Source organism: Delphinapterus leucas, chromosome 3 (assembly GCF_059928025.1).
Source record: "Delphinapterus leucas isolate spDelLeu-1000000601 "Yukka" chromosome 3, BTC_Dleu_Yukka2, whole genome shotgun sequence".
Classification (NCBI taxonomy): domain Eukaryota; kingdom Metazoa; phylum Chordata; class Mammalia; order Artiodactyla; family Monodontidae; genus Delphinapterus; species Delphinapterus leucas.
The window spans coordinates 43,871,056-43,891,267 of record NC_143131.1 but is presented as its reverse complement, the minus strand read 5'-3'; the positions used below and the strand labels follow the sequence as shown (position 1 = coordinate 43,891,267).

Sequence of the window (20,212 nt, the reverse complement as noted above, 5' to 3'; positions counted from 1 at the left end):
TGAGAGACCATCTCTGGGTTGAATGCTGAGAGGCACCCCTTGAAATAAATCTTTCTTGGGGAAAGCATTCTTACTAATACTCAACTTTATTGTTTATTTTTTTTCGGTACGCGGGCCTCTCACTGTTGTGGTCTCTCCCGTTGTGGAGCACAGGCTCCGGACGCACAGGCTCAGCGGCCATGGCTCACGGGCCCAGCCGCTCCGCGGCACGTGGGATCTTCCCGGACCGGGGCACGAACCCGTGTCCCCTGCATCGGCAGGCGGACTCCCAACCACTGCACCACCAGGGAAGCCCTCAACTTTATTGTTTTGAGGAGGTCTTTTAATTTCAGAGAGTATTAGAAATACGACATTTCAGTTCTTGCAGGCTTTGATGATGTCACTGGCATATGATTGGTTTGTGGGCTAAAAGGATTTTTAGGCCCGAAGAATAAAAGAGGATTTTATTGTAGCTGAGTGATACCCTCCCTCTGGAGTTGTTGGGGAGATAAGAAATAATATAGCAGTAAAACGTTCAGCACTGTGTTTATTACACAGTGGTTAGCTAATAAATAATGGCAATTATTCTAGTTTTGGTTTCAGTAATGTGTAGCCTTTGAACTTTGTAGTGAATTAGCAGCTTTAATTCTATACCATGCAACACATCTGAGATGTACACATATGTTTCTGAATAAGTAATCTCTTTGTGTCTGTTTTCAGAAATGCTTAAACCGGCTATTATCGACCCAGAAAGTGGCTCAGCAGGTTAATGGGAAAATGCAGCTCTGCGAGCAATCCCAATGCATTTGGAAAGGTATGGGCCAAAGATTTTCTGTTTGTCCTTCTTTCCTACCCTCCTCTCTCCCTGCCTCCTTCATTTCTTCTTTATCTTAAAATATTTTATTTTTATATTTATTAGAACAAACTCAACATAATTGTAAAATGTAGATAATTCTCGTGATCCTCTGTCTTAACCATCCCTACCAACACTACCTATTTCCCAGAGGCAACCACCCTTAGCTCTTCCAGCTATACCCCCTGCTATTTACATCTATGTTCTAAATAATGTTTGTAAACTGCTTTTTTTTTTTTTTACAATTTTAGACTTTATCGCAACTTTCTACCATAGTAAGAACTTAGCTCCCCTCCTGTTTCATTCACCTCCCTCAGTCTATTTATATTACACTTTTAAAGAGTAAAATTAGTATTTAACGTTTACATCATATTACTATAAAACTATTATTTCCTGTCAAGCCAAATAGTGTACTATAACTATGCCTCTTTTCTAGTATAACCTTTTTTTCCTAGACTTAAAAAGTTGCTTTATATTTTCATTTGTTAGATACCTGTGAAATTATGACTGTTTTCCCTAAATGCTCCCATGTTTTGTTCCACAGCCATCAATAATATTTTCCACGTACCCACCCACATCAGTTCTTGTTTTCCTTGGTGGCCTCCTACCCAGAGCCTGCTGAACACGCTGCTCTCTTGGCCAGTCCCACAGCTGTGATTCTGGGACTTCTCTTCTCTGATGTTAGATCCTCTATTTCCGGGCAGCCATGTTGTGCTCCTTCTGGGTTTGCTGGTCTGAAAGTGTGCTTACCCTACTTTTACACTTGATTCATAGTTTGGCTGGCTACAGATTATAGTTTCGCTCAGAATTTTGTGAAAAAAGGTATTGCTTTATTGTTTTCTGGCATCCACTGTTGCTGCTGAGAAGTTATATGATGTTGTGACTTCCTGTCCTTTGTATGCCACCTGCTTTTTCTCTCTGAATGCACATAGAAAAATTTCTTATCATTAGTGTTTTAAAATTTCATGATGATAAAGCTTCGTGCAGAATAAAAAAAAAAACCTCATTATAACTGACAAGCCCACTGGTAGATCTTTTCAGTCTTGGAGACCTGTGTCTTTTAATTCTTGGAAAGTTTCTTGAAATATTCTTTAGTAATTTCTTCACCTTTGTTTCTTTTTTCTTTCTTTCTGAAATGTTGACCATAATTGTTGGTCCTTCTGGATTAGTTCTCTTATTTTTTTCTATTCTATTTTTCATCTCACTTTTTCTTCTACTTTGTAGGTGGTTACCTCATTCTGTCCACTAGCCTTGAGATTAAAGTTTTTATTTTGGCTATCCTAGTTTTAATTATAAAGTTTCTTAGACACTGTCAGGCCTCTCTTTCTCTCTCTCTCCCCTATACCCCTTCCTCCCTCCCTCCCTCCCTCCCTTCCTCCCTCCCTCCCTCCCTCCCTTACTCCCTTCCTCCCTTCCTTCCTTCCTTCCTTCCTTCCTCTCTCCTTCCCTCCCTCCCTCCCTCCCTCCCTCCCTCCCTCCCTTCCTTCCTTCCTCCCTTCCTTCCTTCTCTCTTTCTCTCTTTCCAGCATCCTGTTCATGCTTCATGTATATACTATTTTCTCTTATTTCTCTGAAAAAATTTCACATACAGTTTTGGAAGGATTGCTCTTCTTCCTGAATTGTCTTTCTTTGCTTAGCTCCTCCCACAGTAGTTTTGGTTTCCCTCTTTCAGAGTGAAGAAAGCTTCAGTGAAGCTTCCTGAAATGTGTGGTGCTCTGGAAATAGCACTAAGGTAAAGACCTGTGACCTGCCAAATTCACTATGACAATTTTCACTCTATCTGTTTTTGCTGGTGCTCTTGAGTTAAGAGGCTGTCATTTTTTTAGTTTATTCAGGGAGTAAACATCTGGTTTCTTTTGACATGTGCACGTGTGTGTATGTACAGGGTGTTTGTGTGTGTGTGTGTGTGAACTTGACAGTCTTATAACCAAACTCATCTCATTCTAAACCTTCCCTGTGCCTCTGAGCCCTGACCCCTTGTGGGGTTTCTGCAAGACAAATCAGCTTGCTTCTCTTCACCATGGCCCCTCTATAGGCACTTGAGGGTCATTTCTTATGTTCCTCCTGGTCGGTTATCAAACCTTTATCAATTTTGCAGAAAATTACTGTAATGTCTTCTTACTGCTATTTCACTCCCATACTCTTTGTTCTTATATCTTCACACCTTAAAAAAGTCATTTGCTGTCATTTTAGTGAGGTCGAAAATAGGAGGCAGAGGAAATACACTTATGTGGCCATTCTTCTGACTTGACTTGCAAGTCTGTTGCTCTGCTTTAGATAGGTGACTTTGGTGGCAGCACTGAGGAAGATTTGAAGGGGTGGGCTGTTGGAAGCAGAGTCTAATTGAAAGGAATGTTCTATGAAGGGCTCTGTTCTTAATTCTTTTAAGGGGATTTAAAGTGTGAAACAGATTCTACATAAGCCAGGTAATTACTCTTAGGCAAGTGGATCACTGGGACAAATTTTATCCAGGTGCTGTGCATATAAAGTATTTCTTCATGCCTCACCCATATTTGCTAAGACTCTGAAACCTCACAGTAGGCACCTCCTGTGACTTGTAAGTATACCTATCGGGGCCAAAGCTGGTAGAAATCTTTGGGTGGTGATGTCATGTGTGCATCAGGGCGGCTCTGCAGCCATGCAGTGGGGAGATATTGCTACTGTGACAGTTTCTAGAAGGTCCTCCTTCCATGCTGCATTCAGTGCTCCCAAAGTCAAATTTACCCTGCCACCCATGTGTTCTCCTTCCTACTTCCCCTTTCCATCTTGGAGGTCTTTGTGTCATTCATGAGATTGTTATCATGGTTGGAAAATAATTGATTAGGAGCCTAGCTCTGTGAGAGAAACTTAAGAGAACTAGTGGTTCAACTCATAAATGCCAAGGAAACTTGCCTGTTAAATTTCCCTCTGGGAGAAGATAACTTTGTGCATGTGTATTTTTCATGCCTCTGTTTCCCAGCAGTATAAAAGGGACAAAAACAGAGTTAGATGCATAAAAATAGGCACAAAAAGTTTAAGGCCTGGTGAATATTCTTTTGGGAGGTTTGGGATAAGTTGGATGAATGAGTGAAACTTATCCTTTACTTCTTTATTCTTAGAGTTATAATTTCTTAAAAGCAAAATAAAATATCTGGGGACACGTCTTACCTTAGCTCTCCCATTTCTTCTGATCTGATCAGCAACAAGTTTGTGTTTCTGTAACGTGCTGAAGATTTGATGTAGAATAGAAACTGTATATTCTATAAAGGCAGAAAGAATGTACCTGTATTATTTTGTTATCATAGGAGATCTATCTATCTCTATGTATCTATGTTTATCTGTCTACAATCTATCCATCCATCCATCCTATTTTTTAGAGAAGTTTTGAGTTCACAGCAAAATTGAACAGAAAATACAGAGAGTGCTCCTATATCCCTGCCCCAACACATGCACAACTTCCCCCACTACCAACACCCCACACTAGAACAGTACATTTGTTATCATCAATGAACGTACATTGACACACTGTTATCGCCCAAAGTCTATAGTTTACATTAGGGTTCACTCCTGGTGTTGTGTATTCTATGGATTTTGACAATGTGTAATGACACGTGGCCACCGTTATAACAGCACGTAGAGTAGTTTCGCTGTTCTAAAAATCCTTTGAACTTCACGTATTCATCTCTCCCTCCTCCTCTAACCCTGGCAAACTTTTCACTGTATCCATAGTTTTGCCTTTCCTAGAATGTCATTTAGTTGGAATCATACAGTGTGTAGCCTTTTCAGGTTGGCTTCTTTCATTTAGTAATATGCGTTTAAGTGTCCTCCATGTCTTCTCATGGCTTCATATCTCATTTCTTTTTAGCGCTAAATGATATTCTATTGTCTGGATGTACCACAGTTTATTTATCCATTCACCTATTCAAAGACATCTTGGTTGCTTCCAAGTTTTGGCAATTACGAATAAAGCTGCTATAAACATCTGTGTGAAGGTTTCTCTGTGGACATAAGCTTTCTACTCACTTGGGTAAATACCAAGGAGTGCGTTTTCTGGATTGTATGATAAGAGCATATTTAGTTTCATATGAAACCTCCAAACTGTCTTCCAAAGCGGCTGTACCATTTTGCATTCCCACCAGCAATGAATGAAAGCTCCTGTTGCTCCACATCCTTGCCAGAATTTGGTGTTTGTCAGTGTTTTGGATTTTGGCCATTCTAACAGATGTACAGTGGTGTCTCATTATTGTTTTAACTTGCAATTCTCTAATGAAATATGATGTTGAACACATTTTCTTATGCTTATTTGCCATCTTCTTTGGTGAGGTGTCCAGATCTTTTGCCCATTTTTAAATTGAGTTTTTTGTTTTCTTATTGTTGAGGTTTAAGAGTTTCTTTGTATGTTTTGGATAACAGTCCTTTATCACATATGTCTTTTGCAAATATTTTTTCTCATTCTGTGGTTTATCTTCTCATTCTTTAGATACGTCTTTTGCAGAGCAGAAGTTTCTAATCTTAATGAAGTCCAGCATATCAGTGATTTCTTTCATGGATCATGCTTTTGGTGTTGTATTTAAAAAGTCACTGCCAGGGAATTCCCTGGCGGTCCAGTGAATTAGGACTCAGTGCTTTCACTGCCATGGGCCCGGGTTCAATCCCTGGTCGGGGAACTAAGATCCTGTAAGCTGTGTGGTGTGGCCAAAAAAAAAAAAAAAAAAAAGTCACTGCCAAAACCAAGGACATCTAGATTTTCTCCTGTGTTATTTTCTAGGAGTTTTATAGCTTTGTGTTTTACTTTTAGGTCTACGATCCATTGTGAGTTAATTTTTGAGAAGGGTATAAGGTCTGTGTTTAGATGCATTTTTTAAAATTGAAGTATAGTTGATTTACAACATTGTGTTAGTTTCAGGTGTACAGCAAAGTGATTTGATTATTTTTTTTTCCAGATTGTGTGTGGATGTCCAGTTGTTCCTACACCATTTGTTGAAAAAACTAACTTTTCTCCATTGTATTGTCTTTGCTCCTTTGTCAAAGATCCGTTGACTGTATTTGTGGGGCTCTATTTCTGGGATCTCGATTCTGTTGATCTATCTGTCTGTTCTTTTGCCAGTACTACACTGTCTTGATTACTGTAGCTTTTTAGTGAGTCTTACAGTCAGATAGTGTAGGTCCTTCAACTTGGTTCTTCTCCTTCAATATTGTGTTGACTTTTCTCCATATACGCTTTAAAATCAGCTTGTCAGTGTCCACAAAATACCTTGTTGGCATTTTAACTTGTATAGCACTGAATCTATAAATCAAGGTGGAAAGAGCTAACATGTTAATAATACTGAGTCTTTTTATCCATGTACCTGGAATATGTCTTCATTTATTTAGCTTTTCTTTGATTAGAGTTTTGTAGTTTTCCTCGTATAGATCTTGTACATATTTTGTTAGATTTATACCTAAGTTTTTCATTTTTGAGGTACTTATATAAATGGTATTGTGCTTTTAATTTTAAATTCCAATTGCTTATTGCTGGTATATAAGAAAGCAGTTGACTTTTGTATATTAATCTTATATCTTTCTATAATCACTCATTAGTTCCAGGAGTTTTTTGTTGATTCTTTGGGTATTGCTTTTTTTTTTTTTAATATAGAACATTATGTTAGCTTCAGGTGTGCAATGTAATGATATTTTTGTATATATTGCAAAATGACCACCACAATAAGTTTAGTTTACAACTGTCATCAGATATAGTTACAGAATTTTTTTCTTGTGTTGAGAACTTTTAAGATCTACTTTTTAAGCAACTTTCAAAGATGCTGTACATTAAATTCTCATGACATTTATTTTGTAACTGGAAGTTTGTACTTGATTTTTTTTTGAACCTTTATCAGCAGTGCTTGAGTATGTATTTCTAGTAACCTTGTAGTTCTGCCCACAACTGCAGGTTTTCATAGCTAACGTTGCAACTATGAGTAACAATCTGGCTTCTTGGTATAGCATTGTGAAGCTCTCATTCTTTTATTAGAAACCATGTGGTCATAGGACCACAAGTTACCTGGGTGGGGCTCATTTCCTGTTGATCATGTCATTCTCAGTTTGATTACAGGCCAAGTGGTTGGAAAGATGAAAAGACAGTGGCTTGTGGTTTAGGCTTAGTGGGGTCATTTGATGAGAAGGAAAACTGAGCACAGGATAGAACCTTGAATTCAGATAGTCATGGGTAACACTAGCCAAAAGTAACTCTGTGTGCTCTGGTACAGAAACAGTGAGAGAAAGAGCCAAAATCAATGACTCAACAGTCTTAGTGACAAAGACTCAGAGTAGGGCTTAGGTCTATTAGATAATTGTTGATGTTATAGATACATGGATATGTGAACATTACTTTGGTTTTAAAATCTCAAGTGACAGAATAAATATTCAAAGCATGATGTAGTGTCTCTGTGTGCTCCCCACAAAATCTGTCATTACATTTAGGCCTGGTATTCATGTGCTTTTTATTAGAAAATGTCATTGAATATTTTTTTAAAAATTGTTTAAATTAATACTGAAGTCTTTTTCTTCCTTTCCTCCCCCTGCAACTTATAATTCAATTTTATCATGATGACCACTTTGTTTTTCACCCACTTATCTCTTAATACCTGCAAAGATAAAGATTTTGTTTTCAGGATTATAGTGTAGAACTGTTCATTTCTTGTAGGCTGCAGTGATGGAGTCAGAGATGAATACTTCCACATTCAAAGGTTCAGTGATATAAACTATTCCATACTCCAACCAGAGGTGAAGATTCATCTTACCGCTCTTCGAAATGACTATTGTAAGTTATTGCTTAGATCATGAATTGAAAAGTTGAAATGAAAAAATGTATTCTGTGCTCTGGCATAAACTTGAAATTTTATTCTGGAAGAACCAGATGGCCTTGTGCCTCATGCTTAAATGGTGTACCATCCAAATATGGTTAATATAGTGTTTTTTTCATTGTGGAATTTTCATGTTCAGGAATGGGTATTGTTGGTCTTGGTGAGGCACAAGAACTACACATTATGTTTTACTGTATTAGAATGAAGTGTATACTACCAAACATAAAATAGATAGCTAGTGGGAAGTAGCCGCATAGCACAGGGAGATCAGCTAGGTGGTTTGTGACCACCTGGAGGGGTGGGATAGGGAGGGTGGGAGGGAGGGAGACGCAAGAGGGAAGAGATATGGGAATATATGTATATGTATAACTGATTTACTTTGTTATAAAGCAGAAACTAACAAGCCATTGTAAACCAACTATACTCCAATAAAGATGTTAAAAAAAAAAGAATGAAGTGTATAAATGGTGGCCTGTTCTTATTCTTATATATTATTTATTTATTTACACTCACAACTTTTATTTTTTATTAAAATTTTTTTTTATTGGAATATAGTTGATTTACAATGTTGTGTTAGTTTCAGGTGTAGAGCAAAGTGAATCTGTTATACATATACATATATCCATTCTTTTTGCTTATATTTTAAACATGGCTAAATCTTGTCAAATAACCACATTGGCTCTTTGTCTCTAGCTTCTTCTTATGTCACTAGCTTGTGATCTAGTTGGGAAGATGGGACTAACCCACATTGACCTGCTACCAACATGCCAATGTAGAGTATAAATAATAAATTGTGGGGTTTAAGGAGTTATAAGGACTATAGGTAGTTTGCTGATCTTTGGATTTGTTCAGAAAGGTTTTGTGGAGACATTCAGACTTGAGATGGATCTTAAAAGATGAGTAGGACTTGGAGGAGTGGAAGAGAGAAGATAGAGCATCTTCAGTGGTGTTAGCAGCATGAACAAAGGCAGGATGTTGGTAATTCATGGTAATTAATGGCAATGAAGAGGATACACTGAGGACTAGTGAATAGGAGGTGGTTGCAGATTATGGATATATTTCAAATCCTGATGTAGATTTTTAGATTTGTTGTGGGAATTCTCAACTAGGAGAAATATCAAAGGAAAATTCATGGCAGAGTATGCAGAATGCATTTAGCAGGAGAGCTACCAAAAAGTAAGGGACTGTTTTCTCTCCATGAGGAAAACTATATGGGAAGAGGGACAAGTTTAAGATTATTCCACGTTTTGAAGCAGGGGAAGGATGGTGTCACTGAGAAGGCAAGTTAGCAGGAGAAGTCATGTGAGGAGGGAAGATTATTCTTGCAATATTACACTTGAGGAGACAGTGAGATGTACAAGAGTTTCTGGCAGGTTATTAGAAATGAGGTTTGTAGTTGAAAGAGGGGAAAGGCTAGAGTGTAGGTCAGATGAGTATGATTGAAGTTGAGAGCCCTGGTGAGCTCTCCTGGTGAGGGAGAAAGGAGCAGAGGGAAGAGGTCTGCTTCTCAGGAGCATTCACAGAGAGGAATGAGCAGGAAAAAGCAAAATCATTAAAGGGAGCAGTTCTCCTACCATTCTCCTCCTATACCTCTAAGAGAATTTATTGCCATGACTAATAAAAATTGAAGAATTCATTTCAAGAGATGTTTAAAAAGCACAACACTCATGTTAAAAAAAAGCCAACAAAAACCTTTTGTGCCTACTTCCCCTTCAGGCCATAACCCCTTTTGTCTCCTCCCTTTGACAGCAAAACTTGTCAAAAGATGTCTATATTCACAATTTCTTATTTCTCTCCCCATTGTCTTTGAATCCGCTTTAGTCAGTTCTTAAATCTCACCATTCCATTGAAACTGCCCTTCCAAACATCACCCAAAACTCTTCATTTCTAAATCCAGCAGTCACTTCTTGGAGCTCATTTACTTAACTCTATCAGCCACATTGGAGACAGTTGGTCATTCCCTCCTGCTTGATATCGCACTGTCTTGGTTTGCCTCCTAGCTTTCTGTTCACTCTTTCTTAGTCTTTTTTTGCTGGTTTCTCTTCCTCTTTTATCTCTCTGTCTCCTAAATTTTGGAATGCACCAAGTCTCATTCCTTGGACATCTTTTCTTTTTGACTTCTATTCTATTTTAGTTGATCTATTGGCTTTCTGGCTATATCTCCTTGTATTATGCTTTTAGTTGTAGCTCTAGGGATTGCAATGCAATCTAAACTTTCTCAGTCTACTTAGAATTACTGTTGCATATTTCACACAATATGTAAAAATCTTGCAGTCATATGTGTCTCCCCAGCCCCCAACTTTTTTGGGAGAGTTACTTTAGTTGTCTATGTTTTAAATCTACATGCATTGAAAACTCCACCATCGTTAAATTTTACTTTAAAAAGCCATACGCATTTGTGTTTTAAATATTTTAAGAGAGAAAAAATTGTCCTTTATATTTACCCAAATATTTACCAGTTACAACATTCTCCTTCATTCCTGAAGATCCAAATTTCCCTCTTATATAATTTCCTTTCAGTCAAAAGCTTCTGTTAGTATTCCTTGCAGATCAGGTCTGTTGGTAAAGACTTCTCTTACCCTTATCATAATATTTTTGCTTGATGTAGAATTCCGGGTTGTCAGATGTATTTTTTCAGCACTATAAAGATGTTCCACTGACTTCTGGCCTCTATGGTTTCTGGTGAGAACTCATTTGAAACCTTGCTCTCTTGCTTCCAAGACCTGACTCCAATTACACATATGTTAGATCTGTGGATATTATCCCACAAATCCCTGAGGTTCTGTCCATTTCTTTAACATTTTTTTTCCCTCCATGTTCTTTATTTTTTATTTTATTTAATTAATTTATTTTTTAAATGTTTTTATTGGAGCATAACTGCTTTACAATGGTGTGTTAGTTTCTGCTTTATAACAAAGTAAATCAGTTATACATATACATATATCCCCATATCTCTTCCCTCTTGCATCTCCCTCCCTCCCACCCTCCCTATCCCACCCTTCTAGCTGGTCACAAAGCACCGAGCTGATCTCCCTGTGCTATGCGACTGCTTCCCACTAGCTATCTATTTTACATTTCCTCCATGTTCTTTAGATTGAATAATTTGAGTTTTCCCTGCACTTACACGATTTGGGGTTAGGCTGAGATGTGTGTGGGTTTATACACTCACAATTAGAGGATGCCTTTCTGTGGCTCCCCTCCCATCCCTCCCAGGCTTTCTCCTCACACTTTGGCCATTTCAGGCTCCTTTCTCTGGTTTCTTTGACTAGCGACATGGTGGGCTTTCTGTCAGAGTTTGAGCTGCTGGTGTTACTCCATGATTGGGGCCCACCCTCAGGGTAAAGCCGTGTGAAGAAAAAAATGGAAAACTCACCCCTGGGCAGGTTGCTTCTCCAAGTTTTCACTCCCTTACTTGGTTTACCTGCTTTTGCTGATTTTCCAGAGTTCTCAGGTATTTGTTTTTTGAATTTTGTTCAGAGTTTGTAGTTTGCATCAGTGGGAAGGATGAGTTATAGGGGATTAGACTGCTCTAGTGAAACTGGTGTGCTTCATAGTTTTGTACTGATATGTGTCAATCAGGATAGGAGTTTCTGTCTTATAAGAAATAAGATAGGGTACAGTTTAGTATGTGGTCATACAAATATGGTTTCTCTGAGCAGTCATATGATTTTTATAGAGTAAGATAGAGAATACTACTAAGAACTTCTAGATATCATAAATAAGCCAGAGATCACCTCTTCTAGATATACTGTAATTGGGTTGCCTTTTGATTAGCAATATGGTGTCATCTCCCATATGTATATTCTAGGTCTGAGGATGTCTCCATAAGAATTACATGCTTTTAAATTTTAATGATCTGTTAGATGAAATCCATTTATATTTATAATGGTAGATGAACTGCCAAGTTTTCTAAATGCCTCTAAATAAGTATATAAGAGCATAAATGGTGTTATTGCTTATTACACTGTGTATCTTGATACAAGATTCTATTCCAGCTTTCATTTTTGAACTTCTCATGGTCTGCTTGGATCCATGATTCTGTTTTCCAGCCGACCATAGGGAAGTTATCAATCTTTCTCCTCTACCTATAAATAAAGTTATTTGAAAATATTTTTATTTGGCTGTATAATCACCCTAATTTGAAATGCTTTTCTTATAGATCTGAATATCCTAGACTGGAATTTGCAAAATCTTGTTGCTATAGCCCTTGGATCTTCTGTATACATCTGGAATGGGGATAATCACAATACGATTGAAAATATAGACTTAAGTGTCACTTGTAACTATATATCTTCTGTGTCCTGGACAAAAGAGGGAACCTGCCTGGCAGTTGGCACCAGCGAGGGAGAAGTGCAAGTACTGGTCAGCTTTTTCTTTCTCATAATGTGTTCTGTATAGTTGCTAGATAACTAAGATTGACTTTTAATAACAGCTTATTATAAAATAAAGAAACTATAGTAGATGTGGTACTTGAAGCTATGAGGAGTAAGAGGATATACCATTTTGGGTCTTTTCTGAATGGTGTTTAATGAGGATGTAGGGATACTCTGCTTAGTTTTTTCACACAAGCTTTCTTTCTATCACATTTCCTTTTTTCGCCCCCGTTCTTTCTCTCGGACTAAAGTTGGACTTAGGAGATCCCCAGTTTTAGGACTTTGGAGAGAAGAAAACAACCTTCCAGTCTTCCTTTCTCACCTTAAGCCATGATCAGGAGTAGAGTTACTTAAAATGAGTGAATTTTTTTTCTAATAGGCTCTCTGAAATAGGAGCTTACCAAGTTTCCATCAATCTATCTAATTTCTCATGTACCATTATTGTTATTGTTATTGTTGTTTATTAGCAATAGTGTAAACAATATCGCTCAGGTGTTCAATGACTTTGGAGGGTCACAGATGGCTGTACTGTTTTCTCATCTCTGTAATGATACTGGATACTATGAGGGTTATGTCATGATTTCTTCTTATGCCAAAGTTCTTCCTAATATGGGTCAGAATACCATTGATAGCTGGCAGAAAAGGAGTCTCTTAGCAGTAAATAGAATTCCTGACTTTACGAAGTGTCTAGGCACTCAAATTTTATTTGTTGATAACTATAGGTGAATTTCCAGGTTTGGAATTCCCACAGTTTGAAGGAACTAGAAGTGTCATAGTGATTCTCAACCCTTTGCAGCCCATTGACTTCACCTGGAGAACTTTAAAATAAATGCCATATCCCCAGGCTCTTACTCCCACCATTAAATCAGAATGGCTAGCACCCATAGCCTGCTCCCTCAATGATCCTAATATGCAGACAGCATTGAAAACTGCTGACTAGGGTTAGAGGTGCCGAACTTTCACTTAGCATAAGGACTGGCTATATCAACACTAGTTGGCTATCAGGCCTTTGAGAAGACCGTGGATTGTGAAAATGCTACATAACCGTGCTTGTTCATTTTTTTCAGTTATGGGATGTGGTCACTAAAAAGCGACAGAGAAATATGCTTGGTCATTTGTCAGTAGTTGGGGCTCTAAGCTGGAATAACTACATCCTTAGCAGGTGAGCAGTGTCTTACTGGAACCAATTATATTTGCATCACCAATTGACTATGGGTGCTGAGTGAACAGAACTACAATATTTAAAACCAAAACCAAAGTAAAACAAAGCAGACATGATTAGTAACAGTTATGATTCTACCTGTCAGGTATTCAGACCTGGTGCTATAAGAGGTCCAGTGGCCGCGTGTACCATGGTGGCTCTGTGCCTAAAGCATGTACTCATACTGAGATGTGACGTTCAGGATTCATTAGATTGTTCAGATAAAATGTAAAACTCTGTTTAAGCAAAAAGTTTCTCTGTACCAAGTAATACCTACTAGAGGGATATTTTTTTGAAATGGGTGTTTATTGATATCAGTATCACTAATTTGGAATATGTTAAGCTTTCTGGGGGGCACATTTCCAATTCACAGACCCACAGAGGTTAGAGCTGGAAGGAACCTCATAGATTAACCAGTTCGGTGATTCTCAGGCTTGAGAGTGTGTCAGAATCCCTGGAGGGCTCCTCAAAACCCAGATTGCTGCTCTCGCTCTGGGAATTTCTGATTCAGTAGGTCTGAGGTGTGCTGATAATATGCATTTCTAATTTCCCAAGTGATGCTGACACTTTATCACTTTTGAGAACTACTGATTTAGTCATCTAACTGCTTCTTTTTGACCAGGAACGTTAAGCGACTTGTCCCTGTGAGCCTACATAATTGGTCTAAATACGTATTTAACAACAGTCATTCATCTTCATACTGTATTTCTTAAAGTAGATTTAAATTTAAATAAAATTTGAAGCCTTTTACAATTTCTTTAAGTAGCACAGATGTAAATTTGATATTTTATTTATTTATTTATTTAAAAATCTTTATTGGGGTATAATTGCTTTACAATGGGGTGTTAGTTTCTGCTTTATAACAAAGTGAATCAGTTATACATATACATATGTCCCCATATGTCTTCCCTCTTGCGTCTCCCTCCCTCCCACTCTCCCTATCCCACCCCTCCAGGCTGTCACAAAGCACCGAGCTAATATCCCTGTGCCTTGTGGCTGCTTCCCCCTAGCTATAAATTTGATATTTTAATACCTTGTGATTATAGGCCAGACTTAAAACTACTTAAGCAAATTGCTCTTATATAGACCTAAATATTTACCCTGTGAAGTTGTTGTACTCTGGTCAATTCTATACTCGAGTTCCTTTTACAATCTATTTACATTGCTTAAGTTTAGTTTCATTATCCGTGAGGAACATGAACAAACACTTTCTTACAATCATAGCAGCTAACATTTTAGAATACTCTGTGCCAGGCAATGCGCTAACTCTTTAGGTGTGTAATCACGTTTTAATCCCTGCAATGACATTATAAAGTGGTTTATATCCCCCCACCCTCTTTTTCTGAGGAGTAAACTGAGACACCAGCCTGAGGTCACATGGTTAACGTAAGGGGAAGAGTCAGGCTTCGAACCAGGTGGTCTGGCCACAGAGTCCATACTGTTCATCAAAATGCTATCTGGGCTGTGCCTAAGTAGTTTTTAAAAATCTGATACTGCACTTTGAGAAACTTCAGAAATAATTGTAGGCAGTTATTTACTTTCTCCTTGGAGGAAACTAGTCCAGTAAGAGTTCATTATCTTTGTGAGACAGGACCCTTATCATCATTTGGATCCAAATCACTGAGAGTGGAGACATTATCCAGTGATTTTGAATCATATTGCAGTTTGCTGTGACATTCAGATAGTTTTATATTCTTTTTAGATATTAGTAGCATGAGCAAACTAATAGTAGATCTGTAGATTAATAGAAAAAGGAAATAATACATTTTTATGTCTAACACATATATCATACACATATGCCATTTCATTAAGATAATATGAAATATTCTGAATTCCAGAAAAGTATTATTTCCTGGGTTCAGTACATAAACTACTATCTGGGAAAAGATGATAATCTTCTAAATTTATTTTTTCCATGCCTGCATTAAAGCCATTAAAGTTAAAGCCATTAACTTTAAAGCATCATATTAAAGCCATTAGAGTTATCTATCAAAATATATCTTTTAAATATCCAGTTTTGAAACTCTGCCAAGCAAATCTATTTCACTTGTGGGAAGAATCACCCAGGCAGAATACTCCATCCTTATTAACTCAAGAAATGTCTATGTTTTGAATCTGTCCTAAGGGGTCTTTCAGGAGTTTGAACAATACTTTCTTTCATGTTATGCTTATGCAGCATTAGGGCTCAAGTTTTCTGTCCTAAACCTGCCCCTTTACCTCTGGGCAGTGGGTCGAGACTGGGCCGTGTTTATCATCACGATGTTCGGGCAGCCCAGCACCATGTTGGAACTCTTCACCACAAGCAAGCTGTGTGTGCCCTGAAGTGGTCGCCGGGTGGCAGGCTGCTTTCCAGTGGCTGTAGTGACGGACTGCTGACTATATGGCCCCATGATCCAGGTGTGAATGCACAGGGTCACCCGCTAAACGTCATACCCCAACCTACAGCAGTCAAGGTAATAAAAATCCAACAGTTTTGAAAGGTGTGCTTGCGCTGGAGGTTAGTTAAGCATGGGGCATCTGGTGTAAAGTTAGTTAACATATAGTTTTGCTGAAGTGACAAGACAAAAGATCTGCAGAGAGCTGCTTCCTGGAAAGAGCTGCTTACATTCTTCGATGTCTTATCAGAAATACATTGAATTGAACTAAGAGTTTCTGGAGACCTGGGCAAGCCAAACCTTGTGGCAGCTACTACCTGGGGAATCATAAGAACAGTCACTAGTGTAAATACTTTCACACTCACCACCGACTAGCCAACTAGTATAGCAGGAGCAGCAGCAGACTCAGAGGTTGACGTCTGTGTGATTTCTTTCATGATGGAGATTCTAGTTTTGCCAAAACAGCTTGTTTATAGTAAAAGCTAACTGGAAGTAGGGTATTGAAGAAAATGATTGCTAATAAACACAAAGATACTCTCTTAAAAACATAAAAATATTCTATGATGAAACTGGGGTCCATGGGCTCAGGAGAATTTCTCAGCCTTTTCAAATTGTATGCAAAATTTTGTGTTTACTGAAATAGCCCTCTTATCCAGCCTAGTCAGGGGTGTAGCTGAATGGTTATTTAAAAAAGACTACTAAGGTAGGTAACCATAAGATATGATACATATATATTGCAAATATTTTATTTCAACTGAAAATTAAATTGTACATTTATTCACAATACAAGGTCAAGGTCTTTACTTTGAAGGTAGGTTGACTGATTAGAGCTCTTCACTGTCTTTCTTATATGAACTACAACCATATTTCATTGTTTACGTTTTCTATTTATGGTATTTATTCTGGTTATCTATTGTTATGTAACAAATTACCCTAAAACCTAGTGGCTTAACACAACGATTATTTTATTATCTCTTATGGTTTCTTGGGGTCAAGACTTTGGGAAAGGCTCTTCTCAGCAGTTCTGGCTCAGGGTCTCTCATGGGGTTGTAGTCAGACAGTGACTCAAGGTAAAAGTGCTGGGAGCTGGCGCAGCTGTTGGCTGGCTAGTCATCCTTCCCTCTTCATGTGGTCTCAGACCTTCTCCACATTGGGTCACTTTGGGCTTCCTCACAACATGGCAGTCTTAAGAGAGTTGGACTTTGTGGCTCAGGGCAACAGGGCCAGTGCTTCAGAGAACAAGGTGAAAGCGGCATCACCTTTTATAACTAATTCCACAAGTCACGCAGTGACACTGTTGGTGCATTCTGTTGTTTGTAAGCCAGTCACAGCCCTCCCAGATTCAAAGGGAGGAGAATGAGATCCCACATATTGATGGAGGATGTTGGTAAAGGGTATGTGGGATGGGAGATTAATTTTTAACTCCAATTAATCTTAAACTCAGGATGAGATTAATGGACTCATTTGATGCTGGTGTTATAAAAAGTTACAACTATTTGGAAACCTATATCAGCACTTCTGAAGCTTGGAATTTACCTAAAAAAATAATATATGAGAAACAAAAGACATATGCCAGAATGTATTTATTATAGTATTCTTTTTAAAAATTTTAAAATTTTATTTATTTTTTATACAGCAGTTTCTTATTAGTCATCAATTTTATACACATCAGTGTATACATGTCAATCACAATCTCCCAATTCATGACACCCCCCACCCCCAATTGCCCCCCTTGGTGTCCTTACATTTGTTCTCTACATCTGTGTCTCTATTTCTGCCCTGCAAACCAGTTCATCTGTACCATTTTTCTAGGTTCCACATAAATGTGTTAAGATACGATATTTGTTTTTCTCTTTCTGACTTACTTCACTCTGTATGACAGTCTCTAGATCCATCCACGTCTCCACAAATGACCCAGTTTTGTTCCTTTTTATGGCTGAGTAATATTCCATTCTATATATGTACCACATCTTCTTTATCCATTCCTCTGTCGATGGGCATTTAGGTTGCTTCCATGACCTGGCTATTGTAAATAGTGCTGCAATGAAGGTTGGGGTGCATGTGTCTTTTAGAATTATGGTTTTCTCTGGGTATATGCCCAGGAGTGGGATTGCTGGGTCATATGGTACCTCTATTTTTAGTTTTTTTAAGGAGCGTCCATACTGTTCTCCATAGTGGCTGCATCAATTTACATTTCCACCAACAGTCCAAGAGGGTTCTCTTTCCTCCACACCCTCTCCAGCATTTGTTGTCTGTAGATTTTCTGATGATGGCTATTCTGACTGGTGTGAGATGATACCTCATCGTAGTTTTGATTTGCATTTCTCTAATAATTAGTGATGTTGAGCAGCTTTTCTTGTGCTTCTTGGCCATCTGTATGTCTTCTTTGGAGAAATGTCTATTTAGGTCTTCTGCCCATTTTGGGATTGGATTGTTTGTTTTTTTAATATTGAGCTGCATGAGCAGTTTATATATTTTGGAGGGTAATCCTTTGTCCATTGATTTGTTTGCAAATATTTTCTCCCATTCTGAGGGCTGTCTTTTCATCTCGTTTGTAGTTTCCTTTGATTTGCAAAAGCTTTTAAGTTTCATTAGGTCCCATTTGTTTATTTTTGTTTTAATTTCCGTTACTCTAGGACATGGATTAGAAAAGATCTTTCTGTAATTTATGTCAAAGAGTGTTCTTCCTATGTTTGCCTTTAAGAGTTTTATAGTGTCTCGTCTTACATTTAGGCCTCTAATCCATTTTGATTTTATTTTTGTGTATGGTGTTAGGGAGTGTTCTAATTTCATTCCTTTACATGTGGCTGTCCAGTTTTCCCAGCACCACTTATTGAAGAGGCTGTCTTTTCTCCATTGTATATCCTTGCCAACTTTGTCATAGCTTAGTTGACCATAGGTGCATGGGTTTATCTCTGGGCTTTCTATCCTGTTCCATTTACCTATATATCTGTTTTTGTGCCAGTACCATATTGTCTTCATTACTGTAGCTTTGTAGTATAGTCTGAAGTGAGGGAGTCTGATTCCTCCAGCTCCGTTTTTTTCCCTCAAGACTGCTTTGGCAATTCGGGGTCTTTTGTGCCTCCATACAAATTTTTTTTTTCCATACAAATTTTAAGATTTTTTTCTTCTAGTTCTGTAAAAAATACCACTGGTAATTTCATAGGGATTGCACTGAATCTGTAGATTGCTTTGGGTAATATAGTCATTTTCACAATATTGATTCTTCCAATCCAAGAACATGGTATATCTCTCCATCTGTTTGTATCATCTTTAATTTCTTTCATCAGTGTCTTATAGTTTTCTGCATACAGGTCTTTTTTCTCCTTATGTACATTTATTCCTAGTTATTTTATTCTTTTTGTTGCAATGGTAAATGGGAGTGTTTCCTTAATTTCTCTTTTAGATATTTCATCATTAGTGTATAGGAATGCAAGAGATTTCTGTGCATTAAGTTTGTATCCTGCTACTTTACCAAATTCATTGATTAGCTCTAGTAGTTTCCTGGTGGCATCTTTAGGATTCTCTATGTATAGTATCATGTCACCTGCAAACAGTGACAGCTTTACTTCTTCTTTTCTGACTTGTATTCCTTTTATTTCTTTTTCTTCTCTGATTACCATGGCTAGGACTTCCAAAACTATGTTGAATAATAGTGGCAAGAGTGGGCAACTTTGTCTTGTTCCTGGTCTTAGAGGAAATGCTTTCAGTTTTTCACCATTGAGAATGATGTTTGTTGTGGGTTTGTTATATATAGCCTTTATTATGTTGAGGTAGGTTCCCTCTGTGCCCGGTTTCTGGAGAGTTTTTTATCATAAATGGGTGTTGAATTTTGTCAAAAGCTTTTTATGCATCTATTGGGATGAGCATATGGTTTTTATTCTTCAATTTGTTAATATGGTGTACCACATTGATTTATTTGTGTACATTGAAGAATGCTTGTATCCCTGGGATAAATCCCACTTGATCATGGTGTATGATCCTTTTAATGTCTTGTTGGATTCTGTTTGCTTGTATTTTATTGAGGATTTTTGAATCTATATTCATCAGTGATATTGGTCTGTAATTTTCTTTTTTTGTAGTATTTTTGTCTGGTTTTGGTATCAGGATGATGGTTGCCTCGTAGAATGAGTTTGGGAGTGTTCCTTTCTCTGCAATTTTTTGGAAGAGTTTGAGAAGGATGGGTGTTAGTTCTTCTCTAAATGTTTGATGGAATTCGCCTGTGAAGCCATCTGGTCCTGGACTTTCGTTTGTTGGAAGATTTTAAATCACAGTTTCAATTTCATTACTTGTGATGGGTCTGTTCATATTTTCTGTTTCTTCCTGGTTCAGTCTTGGAGGGATATACCTTTCTAAGAATTTGTCCATTTCTTCCAGGTTGTCCTTTTTATTGGCATAGTGTTGCTTGTAGTAGTCTCTTAGGATGCTTTGTATTTCTGCGGTGTCCATTGTAACTTCTCCTTTTTCATTTTTAATTTTTTTGATTTGAGTCCTCTCTGTCTTTTTCGTGATGAGTCTGGCTAAAGGTTTCTCAATTTTGTTTATCTTCTCAAAGAACCATCTTTTAGTTTTATTGATCTTTGCTATTGTTTTCTTTGTTTCTATTTCAT

General features: G+C 37.7%; 1 protein-coding gene across 1 annotated transcript in view; it reads left to right on the top strand.

The window, feature by feature from the left end:
- Window positions 1-20,212, top strand: part of CDC20B (cell division cycle 20B) — a 64,063-nt gene that overhangs the window by 32,103 nt on the left and 11,748 nt on the right. The window contains exons 5-9 of the mRNA XM_022551541.2: window positions 700-793; window positions 7,494-7,610; window positions 11,813-12,009; window positions 13,094-13,188; window positions 15,455-15,680. Coding sequence (XP_022407249.2) covers window positions 700-793; window positions 7,494-7,610; window positions 11,813-12,009; window positions 13,094-13,188; window positions 15,455-15,680 — 729 coding nt within the window. The remainder of the gene's footprint in view (window positions 1-699; window positions 794-7,493; window positions 7,611-11,812; window positions 12,010-13,093; window positions 13,189-15,454; window positions 15,681-20,212) is intronic.